This window comes from Trichoderma reesei (genome assembly GCF_000167675.1).
Source record: "Trichoderma reesei QM6a unplaced genomic scaffold TRIREscaffold_3, whole genome shotgun sequence".
NCBI classification, from domain to species: Eukaryota; Fungi; Ascomycota; class Sordariomycetes; order Hypocreales; family Hypocreaceae; genus Trichoderma; species Trichoderma reesei.
The window spans coordinates 92,078-118,236 of NW_006711150.1; the positions used below are offsets into that span (position 1 = coordinate 92,078).

The following is a 26,159-nucleotide window of genomic DNA, read 5'->3' on the forward strand; positions in this document are numbered from 1 at the left end:
GTATGCGAGATCGGCCGTTGATGTGAGATCATGGTGTGTATTGCGTGCTATGCACATAGCGTGACGACTTCATAGCGAAACATCAGCCTCACCTCGCGTACAACATCAGACGCGAGAAGCTGCGTCAATTCATCTCTATAACTAAAGAGAGCCAATAGTACGATTTGAAGCGTCGGGGTAATTTGTCAAGATATGGGACGTTATTCCCGCTTCTTGTTTAAAAGCCTTCATGCCCTGGCAACGAGACGCCAACCAAAGGTAGCAGCAACTACACGCATACTGCTTCAACGCTTCGTCGCGCAATAGCACACCGATTAAGGATGGGAGAGGACACATCTGCCACCGCAGCCGAAGGGCAAGCGCAGAGAAAGAAGCAAATGATCCTGAACGCATTTGTCATGAACACCCCGGGTCACCTCTCCCCTGGATTTTGGCGACACCCACGGAACAAGACCGATCAGTACACAAAGCTGTCCTTCTGGACAGATCTGGCACAACTCCTCGACAAGGCGGACTTTCATGCCATGTTCATCGCGGATACCCTGGGGCCGTACGACGTATACAAGGGTCCTGCAAATGTTGTGCCAGCTCTGGCAGCAGGCGCTCAGTTCCCAGTCAACGACCCCTTATACCTGGTGCCCGCAATGGCAGCTGTCACGAAGAATCTCATTTTCGGTGTCACAGCTAGCTTGACGTACGAGAAGCCTTATGCGCTGGCTCGCCGTCTTTCTACGGTAGACCACCTCAGCGATGGCCGTGTTGCCTGGAACATTGTCACGTCGTATCTTGACAGTGCAGCCCGCAATCATGGCCTGAAGGAGCAGATCCCGCACGACGAAAGATATGCCATTGCCCACGAGTACATGGAGGTTCTGTACAAACTGTGGGAGGGAAGCTTTCGGGATGACGCGGTTGTCAAGGATCGCGAGAATGGCATCTATATCGCTGCCGATGGCGTTCTCCAGATACACCACAAGGGCAAATATTTCGAGGTGCCTGGCCCTCACTTCTGCGAGCCATCACCGCAGCGAACTCCGTTTCTCTTCCAGGCTGGAGTATCTGAGGCCGGCAATGGCTTCGGAGGAAAGCATGGCGAAGCCATCTTTGTCGGCGGCCAGACTCCTGAAGGCGTGAGAAAGACTGTCGACAACATTCGTGAGGTGGCAAGAAAGGAAGGGAGAGATCCAAACCACATCAAAGTCATTGTGGGAATCAACGTCATTGTCGCAGCAACGGATGAAGAGGCCCAAGCCAAAAAGGAAAGCTATCTTCAATATGCCGACCAAGAAGGTGCCTTGGCTCTCTTTGGAGGATGGACGGGAGTTGATCTCTCAGGCTACGCAGACGACGAAGACTTCCGCTTCACCGACTCGCCGAGGTTGCAGTCGATCGTCAGGAGATGGTCGGATACTGTGCCCGGAACAGACAATCTTCCATGGACTAAGAGAAGAATTGTCGAGTATCTCAGTATTGGCGGCCTCGGCGCAAAGGTAGTAGGCGGTCCAGCAACGGTTGCCGACGAACTGGAGAGGTGGATCGAGGTGTCAGGAGTAGACGGCTTCAATTTGGCCCACGTTACCAACCCGGGTAGTTTCGAAGATATCATCGAGTACCTTCTACCTGAACTGCGGAGGAGGGGCGTCTTCCGAAATGGTGTCGAGAAAGAGGGCGCAACAGCACGAGAGGTATTCATCGGCTCTAAGAGACTGCCTGAAGACCACCCAGGGAGCTTCTTCAAGTGGCGAGCTGGCGAAAGCGCGCCGAAGTATCTTCAAAAGGAAGATGAGAAGGCAGGTAGCGATTAGATGATGCCCGAATTATCGATGCATTTCCCACTTCACTCATACCTGTTTGTGTGAGACTTGTATGCTTACCTTACAGGTAGGTACATGTAGCTTTTGTTCATCCGTGCTCATTGAATGCTGAAGTAACCGTACGCCTTCAGATAGAAGAAAAATGAGCAAAACTACTATTGTTCTCGTCGAAGTGGTTTGGATTCGGCAAAGGAAAAGTGCTCGCCCGAGCATGTCGCCCTGTCATGCCCTGGCGAGGCTTGTTCGTTCTTATAAACGGCTGATTGCAGCTTGTCGTAAATAAGTATGGCTGAGGCGTCGATGACAGTGGTGCCGGAAGGGCAGCTTCAAACGGAATTAATTGATGACATAAGGTGGAATATGGAATTACAGCTTTAGGGAAACAAAACCTTGAAACACCTATCTACCTGGGTACTTTCAGGGCCTTGTCATGAGGCCAACAAGAGACCTTTGATAAGTCACCTCTTCAGTGAAACCCGTAGCAAGGCCTTCCAGCTTCCACAGATTTTCAAGTCGCAGAATGTTAGTAATTACTTGCATATACAGCCACTCGAAGATAAATTGAAGCCTCCTGGGCTGCTTCAAGTATCCTTCTGAATACTGATATTCCGGGTTCTTCAGGGTAACCAAGGTAACATGCTGAGCCTCATCCGACCAATGTGAAGATGCAGGGTCACAGCCTCGTAAGCGCCACATCTTGCAGCCACATTTGGTGGGGTAATCGTGGCTACGCTGCCAGCCTTGTGCAGCTTCCAATCTTCAATGCCTCCAACCCGAACCCCTCCAAACTGCAGCAAACGATTCTCATGCCTCAGAGCGACCGATCAAGAGCCTCGACACTGCGCTCCTGATGAATCGCCAACGACCGCGCCTCAAGAATGGGGTCGATCTCCAGCTCCAGTCGGCCTTTCAAGACGGCAACTGGCCGGTGGTGATACGCCTGGCTGAGAAGCGCGCAAAGACGCTCAATGACCAGTACTACGAGGTGAGAACTCTAGCCGTCGCCGACCTTGGGCGCTGTCTTTCTGGAGTTTGGAATAACTCGGTTCACCGACGTGAGTCACCTGGCTGACCAAGTGTATTCATCATGACCACAGCTTGTCAAAGTCTGTGCCGAAAGCCAGCTCGACGACCCCAGTGCCAAATTTGCTGCCGTTGCGGCCATCTGGAAGTTTGTTAAGGAGGGCAGCACCATCAAGGATGTAGATGCCATTGATCTGATGGAATGGGCCACCACGAATCTGATGGACCCTGATGACTTCGCTGAAACTCTTGGGCCGTTGAGAGTGCGCTGTGTTAAGGCTGCCCCGAAGGACAAGATTGCGGCCTCGCGGTGTCTCGAATCATGCTTGCTTCACTGGGACCTCGCCAGCGCTCAACAGGTACGCCCTCAATCTTGCCTCTCTAGCTTTGAGCGCCTCGGTCAAAGTTTGTACATGGCTCGGAAGAGCTAACAAGACGCAGATTGCGGCCATCATCGACCGCTCCTTTCCTCAAGACAGGGACATGCTGTTCTGGAACATTGTGGTCACACATTTGCTTTCCGTAAGCCATACCCCCTAGATGTAAGCGTACACGCTTCCATGCATCGGTATACTAAAGCTCAACATAGATGAGTCCTCAAACCTCGCCCGACAAAAGAAAATTGTACGGCACTTTGGCTCAAAAGCAGATTGAGCGAGCTGCCCAAGCCACAGAACAGGTAATTTTGCTTCTTCCGTCTCAATGCGCAGAGAGGTCACAACTGACGCCACTGCTTTAGGTGGAAGCAGACTCAAATGGGGCAGGAGCCAAATCTTCCCCGAGACGCGTCAAAACAGAAGAAGAGACCCTTCTGCTCTATGACATTATCGAGACACACGGAAGCCCCCAAGACTTTCAAAAACTCATCTCCAGTCCTGTCTTTTCTCCTGCTGCACAGTTCCGTCGCGGCCGAAAGGAGGTGGCCCTTCGCGCCGTTGCCAAGTTTAAACGAGATGGAGACTGGCGTGCCGTGTTCAATCTCTGCAAGGAATGTCTGTCTGACTGCGATGCGGATGGGCAACTCACCTTGCTCGCATCCGATATTGCTGTATGGCGGAACTTGATTGATGCTGCAAGCCACATAAAGGATGCTGACCCGGAGTGAGTAGACACGACGCCTCAGACTCAACAAGACGATTGTTGGAACGGTGCTGACTCCCATGCTTTAGGTCTACTGCCGTTATTCAGAAGCTGCTTGCGGACTTGTTATCGTCTAAGCACATGCGACCCATGTACAGACGCAACATTTTGCTGGCCAGAGTATTGGCGGTATTCCAGCTTGCCCACGACGATGAGAGCGACTTGGTAGATGGCCATCCTTCGTCACTGCGGCTTCAAGAGCTCATTCGCTACATTGACGATCAGTATACTAGCCCCGCGTGCTTCAGCGACGTCAAGTCGCTGTTAGAAAGCCTGGATGTAGCCGGTCTGAAGTATCTGGCGTTTGAGCATCTGCCTCAATTGGCGCATGGCGATTCAACAGACTTCAAAGTAACCAGCACACAATTGCTGGCGTTCAAGACACAGTACCTGCTCTTGACGCATCGCAAAAGCAAATCTCGCGACCAAGGTCAGCGTCTTCAGTGCACCGTCTGTGACAGCACTGTAAAATCAGCACTATGCCAGACTTGTCTGTCAAAGCTCTCCGAGGCCAGTGTCGCGTTCTATGACTCGGTAACGAGAGCTGAAGACGTTAACGCAAAGATCAAGACTGAGGTGCTCCCAGAACTTGCAATATTGATTGCTTTCTGCAGCCTGAGCCTTGCCTTTGACGACTCTACACAGACTACCCAGTCGTTAACATCACAGGCCAGGCGCCATCTCATACGTGCCACGCTTCTCCTGGAGGATCAGCTCGCTCAGAATCCGGGCCATAGCCAGCTGTCTCTTGTTCTGACGCAACTGCACATCCGCCTTGGTTCGGCTTACAGGGCCAGCGATATCTGGGATGTTATCGGCGTCAAGCGCACCATCATCGACTCTCTCGGCCCCGTATTCTACGATCGCCTATCAACAATCGCCCCTGCGCTTCTGTCGTCTTATGATAGCTGGGGCAGCCATCTCATGGATCTGCTGCAGTCTCATTACCAGATATCATTGAAGCTCAGGATGCCTCGTCGCCTGATAGATGCGTTTGAATCGGGGAGCTACAGCAGCGTCATGGGAATTCCCGAATACATTGACCGCCTTCGGATGAGCTGCACTAGGGCAATGAGTCTAGCAGAAGCACGAAGAATCGAGAGATTTCTGGGACAGACGTCGCACGAGCTGGAGTCCGATCCGCGATTCAGTATGTTTACCCCTTCGTCTCTAAACTTTCTTGCCTTTTGACGAAGTGACACTGACAACGTATGGCAGGTGAGGTAGTTGACGAAGCGCAACTCATCGAGACCATTGATTATGGCTCGTTTCCATCTTGGAACAGCAGTACGATCCGGCCGATGCACATCAATCTCAGGCTTGGGCCAGCCCCTTCAGTAAGTAGAGCTAGTCTGCTCTGTGTGCATCCGACATCGCGACTGACGCAACATGTTTAGAATCGTCGTTGCCACCTCTCTTTGCTGGCAGAAGCGTTCCACGAGCTGCTGACGTACAAGCCTCCGGCCAGCTTCAAAGCCTCAGCAGGAAGCTCGGAATATGATCATATCTATTTCATCGAGACCTTGGCTCGCCTTAGCAACTCTTTCCCGAAATTCTTGGCCGGCCCTGATGACGAGATGACTCGACCAGAGCTTATATACTTTGAGACCGTCAGCCTCCTCTGCACACTGATGTCTCTGTGTGTCGAGTTTGACCGGTCTTCCGATATCATCGATGTCTTGAACCAGATCATCGGCGCACTCAAGTTGACTCTTGAAAGCCAGCGAAGCACCCTGTCTCACGATGCAGATTCTTCGATAGAACGCACAGTTACGATGCTGGGCTCAATGCACAATATCTCGATGCTCCGAGACACGACAACCGCGATCAAATCTGGAGTACAATGGCTATTGAGCCACAATGAAAAAGAAAAGGCGCGCGACAGGTCAGGGAAGAGCGGTCTGCCCAAGGACTTGGTTGCTCAGTTGAAGGACCTGCAGACAGCTGCTGAGGCAAGCATTAAAGAAGGTCAGGGATGGATCTCGAAGCTCAAGTCGGAAGTCATGTCGAGGGATTTTGAGCCCAAACTCAAGAGATGGGTGTTGGACGGGGACCACGAGATTAAGAAGATTCTTGGCATGCAGTCGCTGCCGGGGCTGATTGATAGCTGGCAGTCAAACGTCAAGGGGTGGCAACAAGTGAAGTGGGCGTGAATGTTGGGTTCGACAGGGAATACCTAGTCAAACGGATGGGGTGTTGCTTGCTACTTGTTGCCATCTCCTTGCAAAGACAGTTCTAGAGAGTTGTTTGCTAACCCACGGAAAAGAAACACAAGAACTTAGATTAGATACAGGCGTTGAGGCACAAACCTCAAATCGCACCGCCTCGTTCAAAGGAGACATTAATTGCCGTCGAGTGCATGAAACGAGCGTCGTCATTTGAAGGTGGAGCGACCATCACAATCGAGGCGGGCCCCCCTTTTCCTTTTGACTATTGATTGCGCGTACATGCACGTCACCACCGGCGTTTTCTGTGCGCCAACAGCAGTGCTTGCAGCTCAGTCTAGGAAGGGAGAAATTTCCTTTATCAATCTGTAAATACCTTAGCAATCGGGAGTATCTGATGGTATTATATTGGCCTTTATTCCCCAGTCCTTTAGCAGTAAGCCCTGATGCGCGCACAGAAATTGTCCATCTTGAACACCGTACCATGAAGCCCATGACGATCTGTCCCTGATCGCCGTTGAAGCCGTTTCTTCCCCAGTTTCCGTTGCCCCTTGTATCTTCGCCTTGGCTTCTATCGCTTAACTGTTCCTTTTATGACCTGGACCTTAGTCGCTGGTTCGTCCAGCCCGCTTCTCTTGGCTCAATGCCTAACCCCGGCTATCACGGCGCTGTTTCCGCCGACACACACGCGTCCTTTTGCTGGGCGTCGCACAGATGGAGCCCAAGGACCAATCCGTTTCCCAGCACCAGTATCGTACCATTTGATGGCAAGACTTGATATCGGAGCACACAAGATGTTTAACTTTTGAAGGCACTAGTAACAAGTTGATACTAATTCCGATTTGGACGCTGCTAGTATGGGTATCCCTGGGGGATGTTCTCCTGATACACTGGAGTTCCAAGGAGGTGATGAGGGTATAACTCCAGTATGATGCAGTCCCAATTTAGTAGATTGATAGCAGATCTGAATCTGATATATGTCAACTGCTCTGGCATCAAGCTATTCTTGACCATTTCGACTCTTCTTCAATTTATGGATCATGAACGCTGCATCATTCCATAATGCTCGTCACGCGCTGCCACTCCCCCATTTCACACAGAGGAATAACGGTGTTGTTTCTGATAGCTACGGTGTTCCTGCTAACCCTTCTTGCGAAGCAAGAGCACAACAAAGGAACAAGACAATATGAGCTCCCCTTTGGCATAGGCCTTGCCATTTCTGCGCAGGATGGCCTCCGTGCAGTCAAGCAATGCTCCTCAGAGCTGGACTACCTGAGACGCAAAGAGTATGGCTTAACTCGAAACGTCGTCTACCGCAAACGTTGTGTCCGGGGCGTGTACAGTGAAGATGCGGGCTTACGGGATTCAGTAACCGAAGTCGACAGCCCATTGCTCGGGTCAAGAGCAGATATCCTGGATCTCGACAACGAATGCAAGAGCATTTCTTCACCACACTCGCCCGTCGAAGCTCAGTCTTGCGAGCCCATCACACTCCAAGTATCGAAGCCATTCCCGACAGCAGATCTGTCAAATGTCATGTTTGGCGTAGCAACGACGCTCTCCCGCCTCCAAGATTCGATCCCTCAGTTCTCTCACTGGCTTTCTGGGACTGGTGCTCTGTTCCTCGCCATTGTCGTCGATGATTCAGTCACTGACGACGACCTGGACGCATTGGAGTCCATGTACGAAGCCCACGACATCAGCCTTACAACCATTCGGCCCTGGAACTGCTCCTTCGATGTAAACGAGCAGCACTTTGCCATTCTCCACGATCTCATCGACTACTCCACCCACGAAACCCAATGGATTGCCATCATCGACGACGACACCTTCTTTCCCTCGCCTTACTCCATCTCACAACTCCTCGCTTCGCACAACGCATCCGAACCAACATACATAGGCGGCCTTTCAGAAAGCCAGGGTGCCGTCGCATTCTTTGGCCACATGGCCTACGGAGGGGCAGGCGTCTTCATGAGCATGCCGCTGGTCGAGCAGCTCGACTCGCACGTCGAGGATTGCCTCGCCCAGAGCATCACCAGACAGGGCGATGGCTTGCTGAACGACTGCATACGAAACTATACGCAGACCGAGCTTATCGCCATTCCTGGCTTACACCAGCTCGATATGAGAGGCGACCTGAGCGGATTCTACGAGTCCGGGACGTTCCCGCTGAGTCTGCATCACTGGAAGTCATGGCATCAAGCCCCCGTCGACAAAATGGCCAAGATAGCCAACTACTGCGGCGATTGTTTCCTCCAGCGCTGGAAGTTTGGCGGAGACAGCATCCTAGCAAATGGCTACAGCATCAGCGTCTACCAAGATGGTATAACCCAAGCAGAGTTGGATCTCATGGAGGGAACTTGGGAAGAGGCCATGGGCTACGAGGCGACGATGGGCAAGATGCGCGAAAAGGCCGGCGACGGGAAGAAGAAGAGCTACAGGCTCATTGACGCGGAGGAGGTGGACGGGAGCTTGCGACAAATTTTTGTGCTGCACGGGGCTTCGGACATGGACTTGGATGGGGAGCAGGAGGCGATGGATGAGGTTGTTGAGCTTTGGTGGGATTGGCCAAGGGGAGATTGAGGGCATGTGTTCTTGTACTTTTATTTTCGTTCTTTTGTTTTTTTTTCTTTCTTTTCTTTTTTTCCTTATCTGTTGCAGGCACAGATCACCAAGCATAGATGGCGCGGGCGATCGGTGATGGAGTTGGATGGCGTTCTGGACACTGGATAGCATCATTTCATGTTTCCTGAGTATGTACCGAGCAAATATCAGCGAAGATGACACTCCCCCCCGGATGGTTCTTATTTGTGACCGTCCATATAGCGCGTCTTATCCTTCAGTAACCCATGAGTGAGGTTGCGTCTCGGCATCGAAGGCAGAGGTCGGATCTCGGGTGCGAATTGGAAGTCCGAGGTGGTTGGACTCTGACAGCATCCTCTCTGGCGATATACAAGGAACAATGCCTCTTTTTGTATGCATCTTATATCAAGAGGGTGGAGAATATGAAGACAAACCATCTGATATCCGGGGATAAAGTACGATACCTTATTGTAAGGTGGAAGAAGATGGAGGAGAGACTTGGAGTGGCGGGGTTGAAGTTGGAATCTGTGGAGATGGTGGCTTTAGTTGCTGTGTAGCGGCAATGCCTAGATCGGGCAAGACAGATGAGAAGAAATTCACGCCCTCTAGGAACATTGATTAGCCTACAAGTTTCGACAAGCTGGATGAATGAGCGCATGAGCGTGTCAAGGTCAAAGCTGGTTCAATATTCTGGCCGCCGCAGCCATTTGAGGCATGATCGAGCGTCTCTCTATGCCCGGTTCTTCCTACTCGTCTTCTTCCGTTCTTTAGCAACTCAAGCATGGACTCACTTCTTGAGCGTCTTCTCCATCATAACATGGTCATCATGTCTCCCATTGTGATGGTGCTCGGAGCTGTCTTGGTGATCATCAGCTCAATTCATATGCTTGTATGGCATTCCTACGACGCTTTCATTGCCGCGATATCCTAGGGTTAATGGCATCAACTAACACCACATCTAAAACCCACACATAGGCTTCATCACGGCGTCGTAACAGCAAAGCATCCCACTCTGATCGACCAGATCAAAAGGCCAAAGATGTTTTAGATATCAAGCCGCTGAATGGCTTGGACTACAAGGCAGTCGAACCCAACCAGTTTCGGCCGTTCAAGCCCATCTTTCACATCACCATGGGTGAGCATCCCACTTTGCATATGAGAAATCACCTCCATGACTGGGCCGTACATGACTCACATATAAGTAGCCCTACAAGCTGATTCTCCCTCGGAACTCATCACCATCGACTCGCAGTATCTCGATAGAGTCTCCCACCGCCGGCAGCTCATTGCCGAGCACGGCGACATGGTTCACGCCTGCCTCTCCTCCGGCCTCGAAGCCGTCCGCGAGCTGCACCAGTTTCTCATCCGAGACTACCTCCCGACTCGCTTCCCAACCATGTTCCGGCTCCGGGACCAGGACCGACAGTTTGACAACCTCGTCACCGGCCGGTCGTTTCCCACCGCGGCCCCCGAGAATGTGGAGGAAGCAGAGGCAGCGCTGCGGATGCTGGCCGAGACGGTAGAAGAGGACATGTTTCTGCTGCTTGGGGAACCAGAGGGCCACCGGGCCGTGGCCTTTGTGTGCTGCTTCCCGTCAGGTTTCGACCCGTCAACAAAGGTCGGGAGGCTGCTGAGGGAGATTCACGCGCCGGTGCCGTCATACGACAAGATTGGGCCGAGCATGGAGCGCTTCTTCAGCAGGATTGAGGTGGGCAAGAATGTGAAGCGGACGAATGTGAGCATGTTTACTGATGGTGTCTTGTCTTTGTGCTAAAGATGAATTCAAGAATGGCTGACAAGTTCCTAGTGGTCTATGCAAACGCACAGCGACTTGTTTCATTACGATAGACACGACGGACACACGAGCGAGGATGTGCTCAAAGCCGAAGACATTGATATGAGCAAGGTCAGTTCAAGCATGGCTCCATTCTGTTGATGAGAACTTGATGGCTGAGTAGGGTACATGTATCGTGGTCTACAGACGTATGCACGCATTGAGCTCCAAACACTCAGTCGACTCCCCAAAACGAGGGCAGTCCTCTTCTCCTTCAAGACGTATCTGTACCCCGTCGAGGACCTCAAGAAAGAAGGCTTGGGGCCGCAGGTGGCAGATGCCATCGAGGGCCTCAAGACAGGCAATGCACCGGGCATGTGGAAGTACAAGGGCGCGCCGCAGTGGGGAGAGCCGATCTGCAAGTACCTGAGGGCAGGTTGAAACCACACATGCACGTATACCCAGTACCTAGATAGCTCAGGGCACTATAGGCAGGCATCAAGAGAGCGAATTAGCCGTACATGTGGTGGTGAACACTGAAGTCGATCGTCGAGTACATGTATTACATGTATCACCACGTCAAGTGTCTTGGGTTCACGTTGTTTGCTGGCCGCACATACACGTAACATCAAAGCCATTCCGTAGGTCAACTCCTGCAAGATTGCATGCTCGTGCAGGCTTCAGCTGGCCACACAGCAGGTCTCCCTACCTTTCATGCAGCTTGCAATTCACCGACCAGCCACCCGTGGCACAAGGCTCTGGCATCGTCGAATCAGGACTCCGTCTCCCCTGTTGCGTGTGTAACTCGGCCATAGGCTCGACTGTGATTGCGCTGAGACAGGCCAGGTTGAGCAGCAGCAGGTGACTCTCCATTTGCCATCCACCGACCGTTTCGACTGTTTGTCAACATCAATATTGATGCAGGTTGACGTTGAGCGTCAAATGCATTGACGCAGCAATCGTGTAGCGCTTAGCGGTCTACATGTACATGTAGGGTCAAGGTCCAACACAGTCCCGCTGACGGCGACTCCAGTCTACAGCATTGACCCGTGACCGCACTGACGTCTGCTCTCCATTCTAGCTTCATGCTGGAACAGGTGATGTCTCTCCATTCCAGTTCCCATCCTCCGCTAACACTGTTCAGCCTCGCCTCTTCCGGTGCATCTTGCAGCTGTCTCTTGCCTATTGCCTCTGACTCTGCCTGTCACCGGCGTCTGTCCCGTCCCTCGTACCCGGTACAGCAAATCCGGGCATCCATCCCATCAAATCTCCAGGCACCGTCGGCAGTTCAAGCGCCCTGGCCTCAGCCGTCACTCGGCTCCTCACCTCCGCCAGTCCCTACAGGTGCAACTCCCCTGTAAATCCCCCCCAATCAGGCGCCCTGCGCGCTCCGTCAGGGCTGACCGGACGCTAAAGCGCCTCCAGAGCAGCACCTCTTGGGAGCCTCGTGATCCACCTTTATCCGCCTAATCGCAACACCCGCAACGTACCGACCCGAAAATCCGCCAGCCAGCGCATAGAAATTCGGCCAGCAGACGAACAGCTCAGGGAACCTTGAACCTCGACATCGCTGGTGCTAAAAACTCAGCCTTGCCGACCTCGCCTCTCTTTCGCCCTCGCTCACGCCCATCGCTCTGCTTCTCGTTTCCTTTGCTCTCTCTATTTGCTCATCTCCAACTTGCTCCTTCCATTGCTCCTTGTCTTTTGATTCAACCTCCACATTCACCATCCTCTGGCCCTCTGCCGTACAGATCCGGCCATCGTGCCCCGCGTGCAGAGACACCAAAGATTGATACTCTACCTAGGAAAAAAGTAGCAGCAAGCGAGAGCTCCAACCACCAGCCATCCGCCGCCTCTCACTTCAACCGCATCTGCAGGATATGCTCTGAGGCCGCAGAGCTGGTGCGCGCTTCCGTCTGTCCCGTCTCTGTACTGCAGCCTGTCGCCTCTCCTTTTCGTTCTCTATACCCTCTCTCTCTTTCATTCCCTGGTCGTCCGCCGCAGGTCTGTCTGCTGGCGTGTAGCGCGCGCCGCTCCACCCCCGTTTTCGCGCGACAAACTCCGAGCCCGACCAGTGACCAAGACCGGACGAGACAAGGCGCCCTGTGCATCACGCGGCCAACATGAGTCTCCCCTGTACGTCATAGAAGCCTACACTCGTTAACATGCGTTCCTTGTAACGCTTGTCCTTGTCTGTCGTTGCTCGAGCTCCAAGCTCTAGCTCCGATATTCGCATCGGTGACATCGCATGGCTAACATGTCGTCCGCTCGCAGTGTCTTCCGACGAGAACCAGCGCTATACCGCCATCATTGACGGCATCCTTGCCACGGCCGACCTCCTGACGATTTCGCGCAAAAAGATCCGCCAGGGTCTGGAGGCAAAGCTGGGCGGGAAAGACCTCAGTGAGCAAAAGGCAAGCAAGCAAGCAAGCTAGCAAACATGGGAGGACGCGGTTCGGACGAGCATGCGAGAGACGGGCGCTGCATACACCATATCCCGGCTCTTGACTAACCTGCTGCGCGTACTCTAGGATGCCATCAAGAGGTTGATAGAGGAGCGCTTCGACGCTGTCTCTGGCGCCGATGTGGGCGACGCAGCCCCTTCCGTCACCCCCGAAGTCGCCGACAACAAGCGATCCGCCACAGCCGAGTCGCCGGAGCACGATGGCCTCTCCGCCTCTCCTGAGCCGGCCAAGAAGAAGGTCAAGCGGTCCTCGTCTACCGAGGATGCCGACGCCCGCCTGGCCGCTCAGCTCCAGGAGATGGAAAACAGTCTCGCCAAGGGCCGCACCACCCGCGGCAGGGGCGACAAGGCGCGATTGGTCAAAAAGAAGAAGGCCCCGCGCAAGAAGAGCGCCAAGAAGGTTGGCGACGACGACGACAGCGAGGTCGACGCCAGCGGCGACTCTGCGCCCAAGCGCAAGGCTGGAGGTGGCTTCCAGAAGCCCTTCCTGCTGAGTCCCACGCTGTCGGAGCTGTGCGGCGAGACTCAGGTAAGAATCATGAGGCCAATTGAGTTAGATGCCGGAGAATTAGGGATGCCACCGAAACGCCTGTTGCTGACTGACTTGTCTATAGCTTTCTCGCCCGCAAGTCGTTAAGAAGCTCTGGGAGCACATCAAGGCCAACGATCTTCAAGACCCCAAGGACAAGCGCCAGATCATCTGCGACGAGAAGATGCAGGCTGTATTCAAGCAGACTCGCGTCGACATGTTCCGGATGAACAAGGAGATTGGAAGCCACCTCTATCCCGTTGGAGAGGAGTGACTGGCGTCTTTGTTGAAACATACGAGACACCAACGTACAACACATCATCATTATCAGCATCATCATTTCTGTCATCATCATTACTTGAACCGGCAGCAGTCACGATGGGGACAAGCATCCTTTATCTAATGCTGTGGGGTTCTGGCGCCCGGTGGCGTATTCTGGAGATTTTCGATTTATCAAGGCCGGTTTCTCTATCATCATTTCATGGTACACTTACTGTTTGTATGGGTTGAAGGTGGTAGGAGGGAGGCCGCGAAGCAGGGAAGAAGAACGAGGCTTTGAGCAAGGAATGGACTTTTGCATGGGCTTTCTAAAGTTATCGGGTAACGGGCCGTAAAGGGATCAAGATCAGATGAAGACCATCAGATCATGGTGTTTCCAGCTGTGATACGGTACGGGGCTTTGGGCTTTCTTTTCTTTGCCATTGGCCTATTTGGGGGAGGAAAACCAGATGTCCAAAAGGAAGAATACTAGCTTATTGAGCGCACTTTGACTGCAGTCATCGGCATACAATACCTATGCCGACAGATGATTGCCTCTAGAGATTAGTGCTTGGTATAGACAAGAACTCCTTTTGATTACACATCGCCTTCTTCTCCGACTCAGTCACTGCTGGCTTAGGTTGCCATCCCTGCTCATAAAAGCAGCTGGCCGAATGACTCCTACTTTGCAAGGCGAAATTGCACCGCAGAAGCAAAGCCATTCAGCCAAAGAAGACGCTGAGTCATCCGAGTCGAGGCGGACTGCTGGGCAAAACCGACGCCGCTGATTGGCTCGTCAGATACAGGGTAACTCGGCCTCAGCAGCCCCTCCAGCACCTGCCAGTTCATTACAAAACCAAAGTTGCGCCTGCCATTCCGTTTGCACGGCTGGAGGGGCCAAAAAATCCGCACCAAAGCTTTTGTGACGTTTATGACTTGCTCACCTTTCCATCACTTGAATCTGTTCTCTCTTTGTCCTCACTCATTTTCTTTTTTTGCGAAGCCTCAACATTGATACTTCACATTATTACTGACGGCAGCCTTTCTGCGTCGGTTCTTTCCCGAACGCTCTCGTCTCCGCGTCGATCAATTCCTCTGTGGAGCAGCACCAGCTTCACATCTACAGCTCTGCTCCGCGAGCGAGGCAGAAACTGCTTGGAAATCCGCACAAGCGCACCCTCGGCAGCACCTCCTAGCACTGACTGAGGCTCTGTCTCATAAAAAGGCCTGCGACGTCTGCCCTGTACCGAACCACTTCACTGTCCGATTATCAATCAACATCTCGAGACAACTGAACCATGTCGACTGCTGAGGGAGCATCAACCACCGGTCGAAGCGAAGGAAGCTCTCGGGGGCGCGGCCGTGGGGGAGGTGGTGGCGGAGGCGGAGGAAGAGGAAGAGGAAATCAGGGCCAGAATCGAGGCGGTGCCAGGCGAGGAGGGCGAGGTGATAGCAATCGCGGACAGGGACGAGGACAGAAGGAGACAGAAGGTGCTCCAGCTACATCCGCCGAAGAGGCCGCTGCAGCTGCAAACAAGGAGAACAAGGCGCTGGCAGCGACTGCTCCCAAGCTGCAAGCCGACGACGACGATGACGATGGCGACATCTGCTTCATCTGCGCCAACCCCGTCGCCCACCACTCGATTGCGCCGTGCAACCACAAGACATGCCATATCTGCGGCCTGCGCATGAGGGCGCTGTACAAGACCAAGGATTGTGCCCACTGCCGAGTATGTTTAATGATTCCCTTATCCGATTCTGCCCCTCTCTCTTTGTGGGAACAAGACTAATGCCACGCGACCTTGTCTGCAGACGCCAGCTGCGTATGTTATCTTTACCGACGATGCCGACAAGAAGTTCCAAGCCTACACAGACAGCGATTTCACCTCCACCGACAGCAACATCGGCATCAAATACACCAACGAGGAGATTGTCGGCGACACCGTCCTCCTGCTGCGGTACAACTGTCCCGACGGGTCGTGCGATTTTGCCGGGCTGGGCTGGGCCGATCTGCATCGTCACGTCAAGTCGGCGCATCGCAAGCGCATGTGTGATCTCTGCACTCGCAACAAGAAAGTCTTCACCCACGAGCATGAGCTGTTCACGGATAAGGAACTGGAGAGGCACATGCGCCACGGTGACGACAAGCCGGGTGCTGCCGACCAGACGGGCTTCAAGGGCCACCCCCTCTGCGGCTTCTGCGGGGAGCGCTTCTACGACGACGACAAGCTGTTTGAGCACTGCCGCATGAAGCACGAGCGTTGCTTCCTGTGCGATAGGCGGGACTCGCGACAACCGCACTATTTTCTCAACTACGACGAACTGGAGAAGCACTTCAAGAAGGACCACTTTCTCTGCCCCGATCGGGGATGCTTGGAGAAGAAGTTCGTTGTCTTCGAGTCGGAGCTGGACATGCAGGCACATCATCTGGCAGAGCATGCTGGCAAACACGTGGGCCGTGATGCCAGACTGGTCGACATTTCGGCCTTTGACATTCGCCAGTCGTATCAGCAAGAGAGGCGTGGTGGAGGCGGTGCTGCATCTGGTAGCGGCGGCCAGGGAGAGGGACGATCACGGGCTAGAGGAAGAGGCAACAGGGGAAGAGACCCCAACGAAGACAGCATCCTGCCAACCGTGACATCGGCCCCGCCCCTGCGTAGAGACGAGATTGCGTTCCAGCGGCAAATGGCCATCGCTGCGGCACCCGCAGGCTCCAATCGGACGTTTCGTGGTCAGCTGTCGTCCCCTGCCCCCGCTGCGGCCACCTCCAGCTCTCCCGCAACACCCACGCTCGCACCAACGCCGGCTCAGGCTTCCTCTACCCGAAATGCCGCCGCAGCGACATCACGGCCCCGGAGTGTTGGCCCGGGCACCGGCCCCGCTCCTCCCACGGACGGTATGGAGACGCTCAGCCTTACCGACACGAGCAACCTCTCCGCCGAAGAGCGAGCCCGTCTGGTCCGCCACGGCAGCGTCATTGAGCGGGCCGCAAACCTGCTCGGCAATGACTCGCATAAGATGGCGACCTTCCGCAGCCACATCTCGACATATCGCCAGGGAGGCTTCACGGCACCTCAGCTCGTCGAGGCATTCTTTACCCTCTTTGCAGACGTCTCCTCCAACGCGCTGGGGATCCTGGTGCGAGAGCTAGCAGATCTCTTCGACGACAAGTCCAAGGCTGATGGCCTTAGAAAGGCCTGGCAGGACTGGCGTGCCATCAACGAAGACTACCCCAGCCTGCCTGGGCTCGGCGGCATGCAAGGCGCAACGTCGAGCTCCAGCGGCTGGGCGAGCGCTGCGGCCGCGAACACGGGTTTCACCATTGTTGCTCCGTCGCAGCGAAACTCAACAAGGGTCCTGAAGCTGAAGAATAGCACTCGGTTAGGCGGTCCGGCACCCAACACGTTGAGAGGGCCGCCCGGCTGGGTCCCAGCGGCCTCGTCCTCTAGGGCTTCGTCGTCCTCCAAGGCGCCGTCGGCATCCGCATTCCCGTCTCTGCCGCCGCCCTCCTCATCGTCATCTTCGTCGACAGCAGCACGAGTATCTGCCGCTGCTTCCGCTCCATCATGGACAGCCGCATCATCATCTTCTTCTTCTTCAGCAACGCGATCCCGCGGACCTCCGCCGCCCAATACCCGCGCGGAAGATGCCTTCCCCGCACTTCCCGCGGCGCCGAAGCCGCAGACGACCATCTTTGGCTACGGCAAGGGCCGCGGCGTGAGGCGAGATTTCGGCCAGCAGGAATCCAACTTCCAGTGGGGAGCTGCCCCTGCGTCTTCGTCATCTGCGGCGGCTCAGCCCGAGCCGGCGGATGATGCCGAGGCGACGGGAGGAAAGGGCAAGAAGGGAGGGAAGAAGAACAAGAAGCAGATTCTGGTGCAGTGGGGTTAAAGACGGACGGTATGTGTTCGCATCTTGTTCCCTCGTCTCTCTTGTTCTGGCGGATAGCAGCGGATCTTTCATTTCTTATGACACTCAGGTGTCTTTTATCGACCATAGGGATGGTGTGGGAGAGGCAATGCAGAGGACTTTGGCCAAGCCTTTGGTTGGCTAAGAAAATCTCGTGTTATACCTGGATCTGTCTTCATGATATCTAGTCATTGTGTTGGCTAGCTATGTTGTCTTGCATTGTCGATACTACACGTAGCAAACAAGAGGTATCTACTTTGTCTAGAACCGATGAAAAATGATGTGCGTGTCAAGATCTGTACCTAGGTGGATAGCCGCGGAGGATGTCGATATGTACCTTAATTGTGAGATACTGGAGGTATGCATTATACAATGAAATTAGACCGCTACTATACAAAAAGAATAAAGAACGAAAACACAACGCTTTTGATGCAACAGAAGCTGAAACAATTACATGGATGACGACCATGCCCACCCGCTAACCGACTTTGCTTTCACATTCACCATTTTTCCCCTCTTTTGTTCACTTCCCATGCAACTTCCCCAATATTTTCCGTTTCCATCTTCGAGCAAAAAGATATACAGCAACCAAACAAGCAAGAGGCCTTTCTTTTCTCTTCCTTTTCTTTCTTCTACAATCCGGCAGGCTCATAGTACTCCCTGAACCGATCCGTCTTCTCCCACTCGAGATTATACACCACGTTCCAGCACGTCAGCAACAGCATCGGGAACTTGACCGTCCAATAAGCAAGATACCCATCAGGCAGTGATCCCACGCTGCGCTTCAGCGAGTCCGACATGTCTTCGTAGTGATTCCGCTTGTTGCGAAGAGCGCGCAACAGGTCGAGCAGCTTGTTCCCGGTGTACTTGCGCTGCTTGCCCAGCGACTCGACAAAGTCGCGCGTGAGCACCTTCAAGAAGTCTCCCTTAATGACCTCCGGCGCATGTCGCTCCAGCTCGACCAAGGCAGGCGACGGAGGATCTCGCACCTCCTTCTCCAGAGAATCCGACACGTCGCACAAAAAGGCCAGACGCTTCTTCGGAGACCAGAAGAAAGGGTGGGCCATGACCTCTCGCGAGTCGGGTCGTGCCTTGGGAGAGGCCTGGAGCATGGACGCAATCAGATCCTTGGCTTCGTAGGCAAAGTCGCCCAGAGCGTCCAATGGATCGAGATTGTAGTTGCCCTTTCGAATGTTCACCTCCCGCATATATCTGTCGCCACAGTCAAACGGGTGGGATCCATTGGTGAGCACGTAGAAGAAGACAAGGCCAAGGGAGAAGATGTCAATGGCCCTCGTGGCTCGCCCTCCATTGGAAAGCGAGTTGGGGTCTCCCACGAGGATGGTGTGAGAGCCGCTGTGCGTACTGCTATCGATGGCTGCGGGATTCTGTCCGTCGTCATCGAGAAGCAGTTCGGGGGCACGCCATCCCGACGTTCCAGCGGCTCGGCCTGTCGTTGCTCCGAACGAAGACTGTCTATCCTCCAGTTTCTTACACAGGCCAAAGTCCGACACCAAGAGCCTTGGTCTGCCGTCCTTGTCCAAGTTGACCAAGATGTTTTGAGGCTTCAAGTCTCGATGAACAATCCGCAGAGAGTGCAAGTGGCTGATGCCGTTGGTGATTTGGTACAAGACGCCCGGTAGGTCCTTTTGTCCAGCCTTGGCCAATTCACCAAAGGCATACGGCTTTTCAATGACATCTGCCAATGAAGCAGCGCAGCGTTCCAAGGCAATATACAGGAAGTCGCCTCGCTGCACTTGTGAGTAATACCGAATGACTGCAGACAGTGGTTACGTTAGCGAAGGGAAAATGGGTGAAACGATGAGGGGCTGATTTACCATTGGGGTGGTCGTCACTCTCGCGCAGCAACTTAGTTTCTCGCGTGGCAATGTCGTAGAACTGAATCGTCATTCTCTTGACGGCGACGTCCCTGCCATCGAATCGGCCAGCAAATACGACAGTACCGTTGCTGCCCATGCCAAGCTCGACATCCGTATCGACCTCGATGTTTCCCATGCTGATAACAGAGCCCGTGACGGCTTGCATGTCGTTGTAGATGGTCATGACGTCGGGTTCCAGGCTTGGCCGGTCACCCAGCTTCTTCGCATTGCTTACAGCCTCGTCCACTGTAGTGAGAGCTGGGTCGTTTTCATGAGACTGCGAGCCGTCGGTGGGCCGACCCTTTCTGTGCTTGACACCGCCACGACGGCCTCGGTGAGCCTTCTTCTTCTTCTCCGGTGCAGCACCATTGGAGTCCGTCGAGGGTGCGTCAGGGCCAGCTACATCCACTTGCTTGACCACATCGGCCGTTTTCTCAACAGTCTTGTTGCTCGGTTCCAAGGTGTCAGAAACGTCATGCAGGCTCCTGTTGTCCTTGACCTTGTCCTGGTCGCCGGCATTCCTCTCCACCTTGTGTCTGGACAGGTGGTCTTCCGCATTTTGGTCCTGGGGTTGACTGCGCGGAGACGGCGAAGATGGGAACACACCGTCCTTGTCATCACCTGATTCATCTCCGGCCTCAGATTCGATAACGAAGAAGGGATAGACGTCCTTGATTGTGCCATGAGTCCGGAACCGATGATACGACCGTCGCAGCTTCTTTTCGTTGTAGATCAAGGAGCCTATCAAGAAAATGATGAGAATGGGGTTGCTGACAAAGTCAATGACGCTGTTCGCAGCACTCTGCGGAAGAGCCTTGACTTTGGTGATGATGGTGGGCTCCTCCGGAACAGTGTTTGTCACGGCGTGAGCATTGTTTGAGGCGTTCTCCAAGTCCTCGTAATACTCGTCGAGGGCGCCGGCAGGGAGCGTCGGCGGCTGATGGTAACCGGTGCTCTTGACGGGATTCAGAAAGTGGGTTCCCACCAGGGCCTTGGACAGCTTATTTGGGTTAATGGAATCAAAGGCATGGGCCATATCCCACAAGTCGTCCCGCGAGATCTGGGCCACGGGGGCATCGAGTATAAGCGGATACGCACGGCCGGAGAGCGCATACCAGTCGCCGCTTTCAGTCTGGTTGAGGAAGATGCTGTTGCTTCGCATCTTGACAGTGCTCTCATCAAGCGCTGGAATTGGAGGTTGGGGGAGAACCACCAGCTCCGGGTTGCTTCCCGCATTCGCATCCCACGGTCGACAGACATCGAAGACCCGGGCGACGGGAGACGAAAACTTGTGGGTGTAGAGGGGCAGGTCGTTTTCTGCCTGTGACTTGTCAAACGCGTAAATTCTCCCGTCGTGCTGACTGGTGATGTAATGGTTGTCCAACGAGGCGTGGTATTGCTGGTAGAGGTCGCTGTCAAAGGTGTTGGGTCCCCATTCTGCGTACTTCAAGGTTGCGATAGGGCGACCGTCTCGCCTCTGGATGCCCACCGTGTACTCGGTCCTTCCCAGCGTGATTGTGCCCATGGAGCTGCACTCTGTGGTATCCCTGTCGTCAAAGGCATTGGGCCGAAGGCAGCTCTCGGCTTCGTTGACTTGGGAGCCGCTAGAGCCAAACCATTTGAGAACGCGCCCGGTAGCGGCGTCCAGGGTGACCATGGTCGTCTTCTTGTCTCCGGTATAGACAACGGGGGGCTCGTCGCCGGCGTATGGAGCAAGTTCTTCAACGAGGTGCTTCATGGTGAAGCCGGTCCTGACGAGGCCCGCTCCGGAGTCGGGGATCCATACATAGAGCCCTCCATCGCGGCTCGGCTCGACGGCCCAGATGTAGTGGTCGACGGGGCGATAGTCGTCGTCGAGGACGGAGTTGTTTGTTCGGTAGTGTTTGGTTTCAACCACTGGCTGGTCGACCTCGAGGTGCCAGAGGTGCCGACCGGTCTTTCGGTCGCTGGCATAGAGGTCTCCATCGACGGTCGCCAGAAGAACAAAGTCTTCAACTTCCCAGTCCTCCAGACTCCGCGCATTCTGCGGCGAGGCCAGCCCAGAAGCGGCGCTGCTGCTGGGCCAGTGATGTCGTGAGGTGTGTGGTGCTCGGACGGGCTGAGCCGGAGCTAAAGTTGCGAGGGCGCTCGCATCGTTGGGGACTTTTACGTAGTTTGGTTTCTCGGATTCGCGGATAGGGTGCTGCGCATATCGGTTCTGGGCCTTGTCCTTGCTGGCGTAGTCATAGGGGGCTCGTCGATATTTCTGGTGTTGCTGGGGCGAAGCGGTCGACTGCTGCTTTTGCTTCCTGTTGACGGTGTCGAACTTCGCTTCGGGGTGCACGTCTGGTGCAGCATGTGTTGCGTACCAACGGGTGTTGGCATCGTCGGCGACTTTGTCAAGGGGCGCGTCGCCTCTTTGTGAGTGAATTCGAATCTGGGGCTGCTGAGGCTGCTGCTGAGCATCGGCAAGTTGGAGCCATGGTATGAGAATAAAGGCAAAAGCCAGGAGGAGCTTCTGATGCGACGCGGACCATCGTCCTTGGCTCGGGGGTCGCCGCATCATGATCGAGACGAAAGTCGGGGTGCCGGAGAGACGGAGAGCGGATCACATGGGGAGCTGCAGGCTATGGCTCTACCAACGGAGAGGTAGAGGCTGTTGCGATGCCAGAGAAGCCATTCCCGGCCCAAACGAAGAAGCAAGGAAAAATTCGCTCTGACGCTCGGACGTCAAAGGAGAAAGGGATGAGGAAGCAGAAAGAGGACGTCGGTTGGTCGAGTAGGAGAGGCTGGGCAGAACCAGTCCCGCGCAGCAGCCAAAGGAGTAGGTTTAGAGTCGCTGAAATGACTCGCAGTCGCAGCTCTGTCGAATTCGAAGGCAACGGAAACCGCTTGTGAGTCCCCGCGAATATGACGAGGAGAAAGTGGTGCAGGCTGTGGATTCGATCGTGGGCTTCGGCTCCACCAGTCCAGTGGTCGCTGAGTTGTGCTGTGTTGAACCCCCCTTCACCCTCAGCCGATGGTACCACGAATATGCGTGTCTCCTTGGTGCGAGAGGCCGTATCTTGAAGATGGAGTCGCTACGGCGAAGGGCGAGAAATGCCGGCTGTGCGCAGGTCCTGGCAAGGGCGGCAGAGTCAGGAGAAGGGCGAGGACGTTGGCGGAGAGGGAGGGCGGGAGAGGGAGGCAGAGCAGGATAATAGTGGCTCAGATCAACGGGGAGAGAGAGATGGTGTGGTGCGGGTTTGTGGGTTAGGCCGACGCTTTTGTTGGGCGGTACTTGCAGGCACGCGCTTGCCGAGTTCTCCGCCGGCTGCGGTACCTCCGACCCAGCATTGCATCAGTTGCGCACCCAGGTATTTGCGACTCGTCGGTACCTGTCAGCGACGCACTTCCGCGTATCGCCACATGCTTCAACCAGGGCTGGATCCTCAAACGTGCTCAGCAGCCAATTGCAGGCGCGGGTGCCAATCAGATCATGGGTGGTCGAGTGCGACAAGAGCTTGCCTTGCATTCCCTGCAGCCCACCAAAAGAATCGAGGAAAACCTGACGCAGGCTGTTTAAAATTGCCGGTCGCAGGCTCTAACGGGTTATTGCGGCATACGTGTGCTTTTTTTTCTCAGCCATGAGACCTGTCCGTGTTGGATTACGAAGGAGTGGTACTCAGTACCTTGTGTTGGTAGGTAAGGTACTAGGTAGGTAGGTAGGTACCTAGGTAGGTAAGGTAAGTAGGTACAGAGGTATTATGGTAAGGCAACGAAGTGCGCACACAGTACGGAGCACCGATAGTGTCAGGTAAGGTAGAGGCACGGTAGAGGCATCGTGGCCAGACCAGCCATGTACCTAAGGTAGTGAGGAATGTGACTCGGTGGCCTCTTCTCTCAAAGTAAAACGAAATCAAAGGGTACAGTACTTCGAGTATCTCGTCATTACTAGGTATTTGTGCCATTTTTTTCCGTAAAAAGAAAACAAGAAATATCCGATGGAATCTACCCATACGTACACGCAAACCACTCCCGCCCGGTATGCCCATGCTTCATTGTAGACAAAAGAGAGGACCAGACGACGCTTTTCAGCCCACCACCTCCTCGTGCTCCTCCAGCACATCCTCGACAATCTCCTCAATCACCCGGTCGTTCTCTGTGCTAACGCCCTCGGTGCTCGCCAGCTCCTTGGTCTTGGCCTCTAGGAGAGCGGCGTGGGGATCCTTAGGCAGGCCCAGGATCTCTCTCTCTTCGGCCACCTCAGCCTCCACCTCCGCACGCCAAGCATACCACTCGTCCAGGACGCGGCGGCGCGCTTCGACCACTGCAAGGTCGGCTGACGCACCGCGATCGGCGTCTTCTTGCTCGAATACTCTGCTGTACTCGCGCAGATTCTTGCGGATCTGCTTCTGCTCCTCCTTGGTCAGCAGCGTCGGCGGTCGTGGTCGCCAAGCGAACTGCTTGAACTTCTCCACGGGCTCCTCGCGCAGAGCCTCGCCCTTGAAGTCGTAGATGTGGTATCCATTCTCCATCTAGTTTAGTTCACATGTTAGCGAGTTTAATTCTCAAGGGGTCCAGACAGGGGAATCGCGAAGAAATGCACGTACCGCATGTTTCCATGCCGATGCCCATGTGGCGACAAAGCGGCCTGAGGGGTCCCACTCCACATCTGTGACGCCGTAGTGATCGGCTGTGTTCATGAGCTGCAGGTTGGCAGTCAGGTCCTTGACCGACTCGGCCTTCTCGCCCTCAAAGTCAACGTCGTAAAAGTCGAGATCCGAGCTCTGCTGGTTGGCAATCGTGGCAATGACGACGAACCGACCCTTTGGTGACCAGTAGATGGCGTTGCTGTTCTTCTTGTCCAGCGTGCGCAGCAGCTTGAAGTTGCCGGCATGGGGGCCCTTGGACTTTTCGGGGCAGAAGAATGACACGGAGGTCTTGGGAGGGACGGCGGTAGGGCCGACGGGCTCGGTGGTGGTGATGAGAGCAAACCTGTCGCCCTTGGGCTCCCATGCAAAGTTGATGACAGTGTCCTTGATCGTGTCCACAACCTCGACGGGAATTCCCTTCTCCCTGACGCGGAAAATCTCCAGCGTCGTGGCCTGCGACTTCTTGGACTTGGAGTGGCGGTCGACCTTGACGCAAAGGTAGGTGGCATCCGACTGCCAGTGCAGCTTGGCGTCGCTGACGTTGAAAAGGTTGAGGCTTCGCACAATCTCCTTGGAGGGAATGCTCATCACGCCAACCTTAGCGGGGTTGCTGCCGGTTCCAGGCTGCCAGAAGGCCAAGAGCTGCTCGTACGTCTTGACACCCTCGCGCTGGGCAGTTGCCGGGGCCCAGTCAAAGTCCACCACGCCCTCAATCTTGATGCTCGTCTTGTCAAGGAGGTTCATTCGGGGGAGCTCGTAGACGGAGATGGAAGCGCCAGGCGTCAGACGGGCAACGTACTTGTCATCCGCAGACCACTTGAACGCCGGCCACTGCATCTTTGGGGGAGGCTTGCCCTCCTCGCCCTTGGGGGCATCCAGGTTGGCGAACGATCGCAGAGGGGTACCCGTCTCGATGTCCCAGATGACATAGTTCTTGCCCTCATCGTCAACGGACAGGGCAGGGTGGCCGGTCTCGGGGATGGAGATGGGTCGGTTTGACCAGGTCACAATGTACTTTTCGTTCGGGGAGAAGGCAACCAGGTTGACGAATGGGTGCGCAAATCTGGCCGCACGCGACCAAGACTGGCCAGCCCACAGCTGAACACCCTGCTGGTGGACAGAGGTGAGGTAGGTACCCAGAGGTGACCACTGGATGAAGGCCTCGGTCCAGTGCTGGCGATCGACAATGTTCTCGGGCTGGTCCTTTTCGTTGTTCCAGAAGACGCCGACGGAGTCGCCGCGGTACATGACGAACTGATCGCGGCCACGGCCTGAGGGATCCTTAAGCCACCATCGCAGGTGCTCCTTCTCGTGGAACTCCTCGATCTCAGGGGGCACGTATGTCTCGTCAACTCGTCCTTCTCGGCCATATCGCTCAATGTCGGTGAGCTTGTTGACGCGCAGCGTGTGCTTCTTATCCAGGGGAACGCCGTCCAATTGGCGAGTCGCGGCAGCGGCTTCGGCGGCTGAGGAGTATTCGACAAAAGCGAAGCTAAATATTCGTCCCAACAAGAGTCAAAAAAACAATGTCCCACAAAGCAACCTTATCACGACATGACAGGGTAAACACAGGGTTGCTTACCGCTGCGACTTTCCCTCAGCATCCAAAGGCATGTAGATCAGGTCCTCCCGGGTCTTGCCAACAGTGTTGAGCTTCTTCAGCAAGAACTTGATCAGCTTGGGCGCCTGGTCCTTGGTGACCTCGGGGAGGCCATCGATGACCACAAAGGCGTCGTAGCCCAGCTCCAGCTGAACCTCGAACTTCTCGCGCAGGTCAGAGATGTCAATCTCATCTTCGTTGAACTCGTCGTCGTCGAGGTCAGCCTCGCGCAGCTGGTCGAATGAGGGCGCCATGATGTGAAGGGATGGAGGAGGGGTGCCGAGATTGCCCCGCTTCGGCGCGGTGAAGGCTGAGGATTGGAGAGCGGCTCACGGGCGTCGTTCTCGAGTCTCTAGCAGAGGAGCAGCAGGAGAGTTTCCCAGGGTCTGGCCGGGGCGTTCGATGCG

The 26,159-nt window shown here is 54.7% G+C and overlaps 7 protein-coding genes across 7 annotated transcripts; 5 read left to right on the forward strand and 2 right to left on the reverse strand.

Moving 5' to 3' along the window:
• Window positions 1-320: 320 nt before the first annotated feature.
• On the forward strand, window positions 321-1,805 carry TRIREDRAFT_104081 (uncharacterized protein; the record flags this gene model as incomplete). Its single annotated transcript, XM_006962533.1, has 1 exon — window positions 321-1,805. One exon carries the CDS (start codon window positions 321-323, stop codon window positions 1,803-1,805), a length of 1,485 nt encoding a protein of 494 aa, XP_006962595.1.
• An 859-nt stretch (window positions 1,806-2,664) lies between these two features.
• Window positions 2,665-6,130, forward strand: TRIREDRAFT_120313 (uncharacterized protein; the record flags this gene model as incomplete). The annotated part of the gene is made up of 7 exons (XM_006962534.1): window positions 2,665-2,799; window positions 2,912-3,196; window positions 3,427-3,516; window positions 3,577-3,938; window positions 4,007-5,127; window positions 5,196-5,314; window positions 5,375-6,130. The coding sequence occupies 7 exons, from the start codon at window positions 2,665-2,667 to the stop codon at window positions 6,128-6,130; spliced, it is 2,868 nt and encodes a 955-aa protein (XP_006962596.1).
• A 1,074-nt stretch (window positions 6,131-7,204) lies between these two features.
• TRIREDRAFT_56328 (glycosyltransferase family 31) lies at window positions 7,205-8,725 on the forward strand (the record flags this gene model as incomplete). The annotated part of the gene is made up of 1 exon (XM_006962535.1): window positions 7,205-8,725. The coding sequence occupies one exon, from the start codon at window positions 7,205-7,207 to the stop codon at window positions 8,723-8,725; it is 1,521 nt and encodes a 506-aa protein (XP_006962597.1).
• Window positions 8,726-9,551: 826 nt separating this feature from the next.
• On the forward strand, window positions 9,552-10,940 carry TRIREDRAFT_104084 (uncharacterized protein; the record flags this gene model as incomplete). Its single annotated transcript, XM_006962536.1, has 5 exons — window positions 9,552-9,614; window positions 9,701-9,860; window positions 9,931-10,460; window positions 10,533-10,631; window positions 10,707-10,940. The coding sequence occupies 5 exons, from the start codon at window positions 9,552-9,554 to the stop codon at window positions 10,938-10,940; spliced, it is 1,086 nt and encodes a 361-aa protein (XP_006962598.1).
• A 3,754-nt stretch (window positions 10,941-14,694) lies between these two features.
• TRIREDRAFT_75139 (uncharacterized protein) lies at window positions 14,695-17,641 on the forward strand (the record flags this gene model as incomplete). Its single annotated transcript, XM_006962537.1, has 2 exons — window positions 14,695-15,480; window positions 15,563-17,641. Exons 1-2 carry the CDS (start codon window positions 15,049-15,051, stop codon window positions 17,639-17,641), a joined length of 2,511 nt encoding a protein of 836 aa, XP_006962599.1. The 5' UTR covers window positions 14,695-15,048.
• A 357-nt stretch (window positions 17,642-17,998) lies between these two features.
• ire1 (unfolded protein response sensor protein) lies at window positions 17,999-22,586 on the reverse strand. The gene is made up of 2 exons (XM_006962490.1): window positions 19,498-22,586; window positions 17,999-19,436 (listed from the first exon to the last, which is right to left on the reverse strand). The coding sequence occupies exons 1-2, from the start codon at window positions 22,082-22,084 to the stop codon at window positions 18,292-18,294; spliced, it is 3,732 nt and encodes a 1,243-aa protein (XP_006962552.1). The 5' UTR covers window positions 22,085-22,586; the 3' UTR covers window positions 17,999-18,291.
• Window positions 22,587-23,591: 1,005 nt separating this feature from the next.
• Window positions 23,592-26,140, reverse strand: TRIREDRAFT_21564 (uncharacterized protein; the record flags this gene model as incomplete). Its single annotated transcript, XM_006962446.1, has 3 exons — window positions 25,735-26,140; window positions 24,111-25,644; window positions 23,592-24,035 (listed from the first exon to the last, which is right to left on the reverse strand). The coding sequence occupies exons 1-3, from the start codon at window positions 26,004-26,006 to the stop codon at window positions 23,592-23,594; spliced, it is 2,250 nt and encodes a 749-aa protein (XP_006962508.1). The 5' UTR covers window positions 26,007-26,140.
• Between the last annotated feature and the right edge of the window lie 19 nt (window positions 26,141-26,159).